Source organism: Populus euphratica, unplaced genomic scaffold (assembly GCF_000495115.2).
Source record: "Populus euphratica unplaced genomic scaffold, PopEup_1.0 scaffold448.1, whole genome shotgun sequence".
Lineage (NCBI taxonomy): Eukaryota > Viridiplantae > Streptophyta > Magnoliopsida > Malpighiales > Salicaceae > Populus > Populus euphratica.
In genome coordinates this window covers 380,193-390,992 of record NW_011500031.1, presented here as the reverse complement: position 1 = coordinate 390,992, position 10,800 = coordinate 380,193, and the positions used below count along the sequence as shown (strand labels likewise).

The 10,800-nt window shown below is 28.4% G+C and overlaps 1 protein-coding gene across 3 annotated transcripts; it reads left to right on the top strand.

Moving 5' to 3' along the window:
• The first annotated feature begins 3,710 nt into the window (after nt 1-3,710).
• LOC105142483 (uncharacterized) lies at nt 3,711-5,758 on the top strand. Of its 3 annotated transcripts, XM_011050138.1 has the most exons (5): nt 3,711-4,061; nt 4,159-4,231; nt 4,311-4,440; nt 4,613-5,037; nt 5,146-5,758. In XM_011050138.1, exons 2-5 carry the CDS (start codon nt 4,197-4,199, stop codon nt 5,390-5,392), a joined length of 837 nt encoding a protein of 278 aa, XP_011048440.1. In that variant the 5' UTR covers nt 3,711-4,061; nt 4,159-4,196; the 3' UTR covers nt 5,393-5,758. The 3 variants fall into 3 exon arrangements, with proteins under 3 accessions (XP_011048440.1, XP_011048441.1, XP_011048439.1); XM_011050139.1 differs by having other exon boundaries at nt 3,711-4,223; XM_011050137.1 differs by having other exon boundaries at nt 3,712-4,231.
• The last annotated feature ends 5,042 nt before the right edge of the window (nt 5,759-10,800 follow it).

The window sequence follows — 10,800 nt, the reverse complement described above, 5'->3', positions numbered from 1 at the left end:
CTTTCAATTTCAGTACTTAAACTCATCAATCAATTCTTTTGTTTATGTGATAGACTGTATTTAAAATGAAGATTTACCATAAATTAAATATATCTTATATTATTAGATATGTTATTATAAAACATGCTTTAGTTAAAGAGTTATTGATACTTCAAGTGCAAAATAATAATATAAAACCTTAATAAAAATATATTTTTAAGTACTAATCACAAGGGCTTTTGATCTGCCTCATAAATTATCAACATAGATTTAAGACATTGTTCACATAGATTTAAGATATAATACATCTTGGATGGACAATCATATATCACTTAAATACATCACCACCAATTGCTCTTCAATTATTTCAAAATCATTCAAAGCTAATAGCAAGTACAAATCATCAATGTAATTATTGATAAATTTACCTTTTTGTTTCAATGTGTGACAACTCTAGTATAAGGTTTGATAATAGTTAAAATGAAGGAAGTGCTCCTTCATTTTTTTTTTCATATTGTCCCAATCACTAATTTTCAAATTTCTTTACCACTCTTGTGTTTATTTTTTCCAACTATTCTCACCAAATATATGCTTGACTTTTTAGTTTGACTACAATTAACTTAATTCATGCGAACTTCACAACATCATTTTACTTAAAAATCCTCTCAACTTTATTCACAACTTTTTCTAATTGTAAAGTTCCAACAAACTCATAAATTTTAATAAGATAATTGAAATCATCATATTTGATATCTCTCCATTCAAGAGGATGTATCGTGCATTTGGTTTTTAGCATTAGTCAGAGACCCCTAATCACTTTTCTAGTTCTATAAGCCCTAACCTAGTTTGGCATGATCAGACTTGTTTTTGGGTATAAACTTGTTCCACTAGTCTATAACATCCCCATAGTCTTTATAGATTAAATTCATATCTAGTTGTGTAAAATCACCACCTGAATGTTTAGAATGTTTTGTTTCCACAGGCCATGGCTGCATTACTTTGGTTTTATTTGATTAAATTATCTTATATTAGAAAGTTTTTACTAGGTCTAACCCTATCCCATTAGGCTATAAAATTGTGTTTTTTTTATTAAATTTCTATTCATGAATTTCTATGTTCGGCTTTATTAGCATGAAAGTTTTAGGTTAACTACTCATTGGTTACTTAGGTTAGCATAAGTTATTTAATCCTTTGTGAATCTATTTTGTGTCTTTCATATTTTATATGTTTACTTTTTTTAATCTTTCTTTGGTTGATGGTTGATTAGAGGGGTATAGCTCTTTCGTATTTTACATTAGTTTCAATCATTGTTATAGCTCTTTCGTTCGTTTGAATGCTGATGAAGGTCCTTTGCCCAAGCTATGCTACTAAGGTGGGCAGATTCATAATGCAAAATCATTTAGAATGGCTGCCATGGTCATCAATCATTAGTAAATACTAAATAAATACTAGCCACTACTCCTTTTTTTTTTCTACTCCTTTCTTTGAGTGCAATGCAGGCTGATTCTAACACTTTAATAGATCGAGGAGCAGCTAATGATGCCAAATAATGTTGAATTTACAAAAGATAATGAAGTGATGATGAAAAGAAAAACACAATACGGTGACACACGAACAGTAGTAATTAAGACGATATTGAAGGATTCCTTCAGCTGGACATGAAATACTGTTGATATTATTACAGATGGGAATTACACTGACAAGTGAGTAAGTGTAAAAACAAATGGAAAATTCAATTGTTGAGAAAAGTGGTGAAAAAATTAGACTGGTGTCGAAGAGGAAGACAATTCAGGGACATTTAGGGTCAGGCTCCATGAGATTGTAGCTCCGTGACATAATTCTAGTTTCTGATTTTATTTTTTTATCCATGTAGCCATATATTATATATAGTGTTTTGTCTTATGCTCTGCAGATACTCTGCAGTGAATTAATATTATTTTTATTTTTAAATACATAAAAAATATTAAAAGTGTTAGAAAATATTTTAGACTCAATAGATTTGGTTGATGATTATTATAAATCCAAGTAACTTTGATCAGAAATTTGTGGTAGGCCCACACAACTTGTATCTAGTATCTGTGCGTGATTTTTTTATATAATTTTTTTTATTTTTATAAAAAATATTTAAACTATTTTTAAGTATTTTAAATAAAAATTCTAATTAATTTTTTATAAATATTTTTATTTTTTATAAAAAAATATTTTAATTACTGTTGAAGTATTCTAGACAACAATGCTAATTGATTTTTTTGATAAATTGTTTTTTATCAAAATAAATATTTAAATTATCCTTTAAGAGTCATAAATAGAAATTCTTATTAATTAAAAAAATATTTAAACTAGCATTGAAGTATACTTAACAGAAATACTACTTAATTAATTTTTTTTATTTTTTATAAAATAAAACATTTAAATTATCCTTGAAGTATTTTAAGCAATTTTTTATATTTTTTTTAATAAAAAATTTATATTATCCTTGAAATATCCTAAACAGAAATCCTAATTAATTTTTTTATATAAAAAAATATTTAAATTATCCTTGAACTATCCTAAATAATTTTTTAATTTTTAATAAAAATAATTTAAACTATTGTTGAAATATTCTAAACAGAAATCCTAACTAATTTTTAAAAATATTTTTTTTATTTTTTATTAAAAAAAATTTAAACTATCCTTGAAGTATCTTAAATATTTTTTTATTTTTTTTATAAAAATAAATTTAAAATATTCTTAAATTATCCAAAACAGAAAAGCTAATTAATTTTTTATAAAAAATATAAAATATCCTTGAAGTATGCTAAATAGAAATCCTAATTAATTTATTTTTTAATTTTTTGTAAGAAAAAACATTTACACCATTTTGAAGTATCCTAAATAGAAATTCTAATTAATTTATTTATTCTTTAAAAAAATATTTAAACTATTATTAAAGTATTCTAAACAAAAATTCTAATTAATTTTTTTATTTTTTATTAAAAAATTTAAACTATCTATGAAGTATCTTAAATAAAAATATAGCTATGACAAATCTAACAAACTTACATATGGCGGCCGTGTCTAATTAATGTTTTTTATAAAAATATTTATTAAAAAATAATTAAACTATTTTTAATTATTTTAAATAAAAATTCTAATTAAAAACTTTTATAAAAAAATTCCAACTACCATTGAAATATATTAAACAAAAATGATAATTAATTTTTTATATTTATAAAAAATTTAAATTATATTTGAAGTATCATAAACGTAAATTTTAATTAATTTTTTATAATAAAAATATTTAAACTTTCCTTAGAATATCTTAAACATAAATTATAATTATTTTTTAAGAATTTTTATTAAAAAATATTTAAACTATAAATATTCTAAATATAAATTCTTATTGATTTTTTTATATTTTTTTATATTTTTTATAAATAAACATTTAAAATATCCAAAATAAAAATTTTAATTACTTTTTAATTTTTATTTTACTTTTTATAGGTTTTTGGATAATTAAAAATATTTTGGTAAGATGGCCAAGTCAAACCCAATAAATTTTGGTATGGCAGTCAAGCGTAATTTGATTAAAAAAAAAATTAATTATACATTTTAATTGACATAAAAAAACAAGCAACTAAAAAAAATATTAAAAAATAAAAATAAAATTTATATTACAATCTATAATAAAACATCTTGATTCACGTTGATATCTCTCTCTCTCTCTCTCTCTCTCTCTTGATTCACGTTGATTTCTCCAACACGGATTGTCTCTTGGGTGCCATTAAATGCCATTGAGGAGTGAGCAGTGTGTGCGCCTCTGTATTTGCTAAATTTGAAAGTGGTCCAACTGAAATGTCTGCCTATGTTTACTTCTGGAGGTTGTAGCTTATGAGAGGATGTTTTCACAGTGGAAGCGGCTGATTTCACTGTCTTGAAGCAAGGAAGTCACTTTGGTTTCTGAGGTGAAAATTAACGCGGAGAGAAAAAGAGCAACGAACCAAAGCAAAAATGATGAAGCGTGGCAGTGGTAATAAACAAAGTTGGATTTAAAGGCACCCGGCATGAGCAAGAGAGACCAAAGCACTAGCTTTTGAACATAGGTAGCTCCTCCCCTATCTTTCATACAAATTTTCACAGTTTTGGTTCTCAGAACAGTAGTGGCTGGGATAAATGTCTTCCACATTTCTTTCTTTCCAGAGAATTTAACTCATCAAGTAGGCTAAGTGACAGAGAACATGACAGCTACTGGGAAGGATGGCAAAGGATGGAGGTGGGCTCTTGTTGATCTCTCTGTTTTCTCTTCTTTAATTGTTCTTATCTCTCACATTTTGAGATGGATTGCCTCACAGTAGTCGTGAAAGCAAGAAAATGGAAGGAGAGGATAGTTTGAGGACTCTAGAATGCCTGAGAGGAAGGTTGATTGCAGAGAGACAAGCTTCAAAGATTGCTAAAGAGGAGGCAGAGCTCATGGGAAATAAGGTCTGTTCCTTCTATCCCTGACATCTGGATGGCCTTTAATTTACTTTTTTTCTTCTCCTTCTGGGTAGATTGATGTTATTGCATACTTCGCATTTGGGATGTCAATATACAACCACAATGCATCAATTGTAAGATCTTAAGTTTCATTTTCATGTATTTTTTGATGGTATAGTTAATAGAGCTAGAGAACAAACTCAGAGAAGAGATCAAATTAAGGAAAAAAGCTGAAAAGAAGCATAAATACTTGATGAAGAAGCTTGAGTCCTTGAAGATTTGGCCTGCATCAGAGGGATCAGAGAAGTCAAGTTCATCTGAGATTAGTGGATTTTGTAGCGCATCATCCACAAGTACTGCAGGCCACAAAGACCCCCAAGAATCTGAATCCAAGCCCCAAGTCATAATCACAGCAGGCTCACAAGATATGAATGAGAATGGCTCTGAAACAACTACATCCAATCAAAATATTTGTCCTGTTTCCGATTCCATCGGAGAGACTCAAAATTCAAATGCTGACAATAACCTCAAAGATTGTTCTTTAGATAAATCAAGGCATGAAACCGTTGCATGTTCACAAGATTCAAAGATTGATGATCAAAGGTATCAAGTTCAACATGCTTTGTCCTTTTCAATAGCCACTTTTATTTATGATAATTTAATGGGATTTCTTTAGGCTAATTAAGTCAGTATTCTAATAATCTCTTTCAATTCTGCGAGCATTAAATCATCAGTGGTGGAGATGGAGAAAAATGCAGGAAATGAGAGTGATAACGAGGCTTATGTGAATAATTCGTTGGCACTAGTCCCATTGAGTTTGCCAGCTTCTACCAAGAAAAGTGAGTTGAAGGTAGTCAATAGAAGTGTTACTGAAGTTCTTGACGCTTTAAGGCATGCCAGGGAGCAGATACAAAGCTCAATGGAGAGCAGACACATGAATAGAGTTTGCCCAACTTGAATCCATGTGTGTTAAATGCTAAGGATGTGAGATATATATAGCTAATAACACAAATAGCAGAAAGAGACATTAGGATGGGCCTGTGCTCTTCTTGCATTGGAGCAAGAAATGGCCAAACGTGATGAGGAGGGTAGAGCATAGATTAGTTAATATCATTGCATGGATAATAAAGTCATATGATAGTGAGCATCAAAGAAAGCATCTGATGTAGGGAATTACCAAGGATTTGTTGTCCAGTTGATGCTGGACCTGGGTCCATGAAGGTCGTCGTCTTTCTTGTTTTCGTTCTTTTTTCGACTTTGATTAATTATGATGGTATTTGACATTATAATATAATCCAACTGTATTTTTGAATTTTTTTTACTTCAAATTCATTATTTTTTTATATTTTGAAATTATTTGAATCTACCAATAATAAAAATAAATTTAAAAATTATATAAAAATTAAACGCGTCACTTCATTTTTGATTACTGTGACTTGCTCCAACCTGGAGTACTGGGCTTATGACAGCCGAGGCTTACTAATTTGTTTCTATAAATACATAGCGTTAAGGTTCAGCGCCCTTAGTGTTGTATTTGAAGCTACTTTTGATGAAGCTACATATATAGCAAATCAGTGTGGACAAAAGATGATACGATGCTGGAGACTTCGTAAGCTAGCATACCTTTTCTGTTTCTGAAGTTCATATATTAGGATCATCTTTATCACTAGTGCCAGGCCAGATTAACCCTTTCTTGGAAAATCTAACCGCTTTAATTTCACCGGAGGCTTCTTATAGATTTTATCATTTCAATTCAAATCCTAAAATCCATTTCACTCTGATTCAACCAAAAACGAGTGTCACTCATGGCTTTTGAAGTTAAGGAAGCATGCACAAAGCTTTAAAATAAGATGGCGGTGAAGATTTTTAACTCCCAGATTTTCAGATGCAGCCTTGAAAACTAGAACAAGACTTCAGAGGGGACAGAGCAAGGTTTTTGTCTCTAATAGTAAACCTGCCAGAACTTTAGTCCGAGTTTGCTTACTGCACACATTATTCCCTGATCTTGATGCGCATCTTTGTTTGGTCTATCCTTGGATTACATGGCATCCCATCACGTGTATGAGCATATCCAGATACCAAAACAGTGCATGTTTTTTGGATTAACTTGTAGACACTTCAAAGACGATGTTTTGTTGTCCTATTTAAGACAGTTTCTTGTACCTTCGCAAGGCACCCGAGGAGCATGGTCTTCTCCATCTTGCAAGTTCAGCATCAGCCCAAGAAAAGAATCCAGTCTTTTTCTTTGGGTTGCGTAAAGTCGAAAACCAAGCCAGCCTGTTGACTGTGGTTCGAGTGTCATAAACCCGATACCCATGGAAGGTTCAAGGATCAAAGTGACAAGCACCCAGTTTTCAAAAACACATAATTACAAAGTGATAGGTCCGAATCAAATCAAAGCTATGAAGATGCTTTAAGGAAGATAGAATTCTACTTGGGTGAGAATAGACGTAGTAATTTGTCTGGAATAAGCTTGCTTTGTTAACGACAATACAGAAGTTTAAATACAAAAATAACATCTATTCCTAATTCTGAGATCACATCTCTACGAAATAGAACACAACTTGGTAGCCAAAATTTATCCAAAAGCATATATAATAACTAATTGAATTATTTTTGAGCAAGCTTGAGGACTTGATCAACAAACAACAGCTTTCAGAATCTCCATGTATGCTATCATGTCCTAGATCATGCAAGCCCCCTACATGACATCCTGTGCATGTCCCCCTTATGACATCCTAGATAATGTAATGTCAAGTGCACAACTCTCCTACATGACAACTCCTACGCAAAATATTTTGGGTTTTTTGTTTGCACTCTTTGGGATGATCTTCTTGGCTTATCAATACCTCCTCTAATTGAAACCTTGCCCTCATATTTATGAACTTGTATTTCATTTCTTGAGTGTTTTCCCACATAGCATCATCTACTAGAAGTCGTTTTCATTTGACCAAGTATTCCTCGATAATTTTGGATCTTTTTTTGACCTAATTATTGTCTAATATTTCCTCTGGTTCCTAGTTAATTCACCATCTTCAGTTATTGGAGGTAACTTAATTAGTACCAACAACCATTGTTCCACCCAATTATTTTCTTCAAAAGGAACACATGAAAGACCAGGTGAATACAATATCATTGTGGAAGCCTGAGCTTGTAGGCCACCTTTCCAAGTTTTTCTTCAATCTCATATGGTCCGGAGAACCTGCTTGCAAGCTTTTGATATGCTCTTTTAAACACTGATTGTTGGCGTTTCGTAAGGATGAAGCTTCAAAAACACGAAGTCCCTCATTTTGTATTCAATGTCTTGTCGTTTGGAATATGCCTGCTATTTCATACAATTATTTGCTTCAAATTCTCTTTAAGCTGTCGGAGTAAGGCATCACGAGAAGCCAAGCTTTGGTCAACTGAATTGTCTAGACAAGAACCTTCGCTATCAGGATTCTCATATTTACTGATAAATTTTATCATTCAATTGTTAATTAATATATAAACGGAATCTTATATGAAAATGCTCCGTTGATAAAAATTTTTAGAGGTAAATATTTATTTATTGATAGTAAAATATTATAACTTATGGATTTATTGATAGGAAAAGAGCGTTGACAAAATTATCCACTTCATCGTATCAGTATTTTTCTTGAAAAGCTTATCATATAACCAATAAAAATACCAAATATAATTCCATTCCTGATTATTTAAGAATATTTTAAAAAAATCTATTTAATAAAACTAGAAAATAATTAAATTAATATAAATTAATACTTTATAATACTTAGAACTGAGTTACTTGGAAAAAAAATCAACTCAAAAAAATTTGCAACAAATAAATAACATAAAAAAATAAACAACAAAAACAACAACAACAACAACAACAAATAAATCAATCAACTAAAAATTGATCTCATATAAAAAAATCTTACAACAACATTTATACAATTATTAAGAACAGAAAAATTTAAAAATAAGATAAAAATAAATATAATAAAAAAACACAAAAAATAAAAAAAATAAAAATCTTATCTTAATGTAGTTGCTATTGAAGCTAAGAAGAAAAAAAAATTATAAAGTATGTTAATTAAAAAAATTGAGAATAGTAAAAAAAAAAAAAGAGAAAAGAAAACATGCCTGAGCGGGGAAGAAAAGAGAAAAAAAAAAGAGATAAGAAAACATGCATAAACGGGGAAGAAAAGAGGAGTTGAGGAGAGCAAAAAAAAAAAAATAGATGCTGATGTTTTTTACATGAGACGAAGAGGAGGATGAGGAGGAGAATACCTATATGTTTTGAAATGAGAGATTCTAATTTTTTTATTAAAATATTTTACTAATAGATAATTAAATATTAATATTTTTAATCATTTCATTTCTAATTCTATCTCTAATATTTAATTTAAAATTTTAATTTAATAAAAAAATTATAAAAACTGTCAAATATTACAAACGACATTTCAATCCGTTGTTGATTCTGTTTATAATATTTAATTTAAATATTAAATTTAATAAAAAAATTAAAAACTCGTCAAATAACACTCACAACTTTTTAATTTATCGATGATTATATCTATAAAGAATAATAATTATCAATGTAAGTGGAAAGTGAATAATTTAAGAGTTTTTTGGAAAATATTAACAATTTTCCATTGATAATTTTTTAAAAAATTAATATAATAAACAATGTTAGAAAAAATTAAAAAAGTTTATCAACAAGTTTAGGATAGATTTTACTAACGGTATTAATATTATCAATAATTTTATTGGTATAAATAATAAATTAATATAATTTTTTTATTTTAATTTATTTTTTATTTGTGATATACAAAGAAAATATTTTAATGAATAAAATTTATTGTAATTTACTAATAAAAATATTTTTTTAATATTTCTATTCAAATTTAATAATTTTATGATAGTGACCGAAGGTAATATGGAATCGTAGATGCATGATAGATAGTATTGCAGAAAAAGAATGCCACTTGCTGGGTTGGTGGCAGGCAAAGCACCGGAGATACTGTTCACTACAACGGCTGACCACTTCCATTTGTCATATATATATATATATATAAGCATCAGCTGTTTGAAGATGTGGGGTTGCTATTTTAGGGCATGTGCCAGTTATCTTTGTCACTTCACTTCAGTCTGAACTCAGGGGACCCGCTTGTCACCTCGTTTTCTTGTAAGAAGCTAGGCCCACAGATCACCCCCTTTTACTTTTATAATGAACCATGAAAAGACCCATACTTGCTCCATGCAACCCTTGCTAAAAACAAAAAGGGGGCAATTTAATTAATTGGGGTTGGTTTGGTTTGGTTTATATCCAAGTGCTTAATTAGGAAAAAAAATAAAAATCCAAGCTTAGTCAGATGTCTGCAAATGGAAAACATTAATTATCTAAGGGAACTTTTCTTGACGGGTCAAAAATCTTCAATTCCTGGCTTATTAAATTCTTCTTTCCCCGCTTCAATGTGATGAACATTAATGGGTTTTAGTGTAAATACTAGTTAATTGTTATAATATATATGATTGATTGGATAAAATAAAAAAATATTATATAAAGCTATACATATTAAAATAAATATTTTTTTATTTTTTAAATCATCTATATAAAACTTTAAAATAAAATTTATAAATGAATCAAAATTATATCTTTAAAAATTAAACACATGCAAAGCAATGTTTTTTTTTATATAAAAAAAAGACTAAATAAGCTAAATAAAAAATCATAGAGGAGAGATATTAATAGAAAAATAAATTTAATTAAAATTTATATTAAAACAAGATATAAATTAAAATCAAAATCAAAATTCAAATTAAAAAAAAAAAGATAGTGATAGTATAGGTGGTGTAAAGGCATTTAAAGGAAACAAGGAAACCAAACAATTTGGATTGCAAGCCCGACAAAATTTAAGTTAGTTTTATTTTAATTAAATAATTAAAAAAAACAATGCTAGTAAATAAATAAAATTTTTATAAATAAATACCACATTAACTTGAAAAAACAATCTTAAAAGTATAAAAACTAAATAAATAAAAGGACAATAAAATGACATGAATCAACCAAATTTAGCATGATAAACATATAAACTAGGTAATAAGAGGTGAGTCAACCTATATTAACCCATAAAATTTATTATTTATATTATGATACCGAAATAATTTGATAAAAAAATTGAGAAAAATCACAAATCAATTTTAAAAAATTAATAATATTGAATGATAAAATCAAGAAAAAAAAAGAAAAAAAAATTGTCCATCCATTTTAATATTTCAAACCATTGACTGAAAACACCTAAAATGGAAAAATCACAAGCTCAATCCTAACAAATGTGAATGATGAAACTATGAAAAAAAATCAATTGCATAATATATATA

Excerpts from the sequence above, each read along its gene's own strand:
- LOC105142483 (XM_011050138.1), top strand. The coding sequence starts at position 4,197 with ATGACAGCTACTGGGAAGGATGGCAAAGGATGGAG. Across the intron at positions 4,232-4,310 it reads AAGGATGGCAAAGGATGGAG|TAGTCGTGAAAGCAAGAAAA; the intron begins GTGGGCTCTTGT and ends ATTGCCTCACAG. Across the intron at positions 4,441-4,612 it reads CAGAGCTCATGGGAAATAAG|TTAATAGAGCTAGAGAACAA; the intron begins GTCTGTTCCTTC and ends TTGATGGTATAG.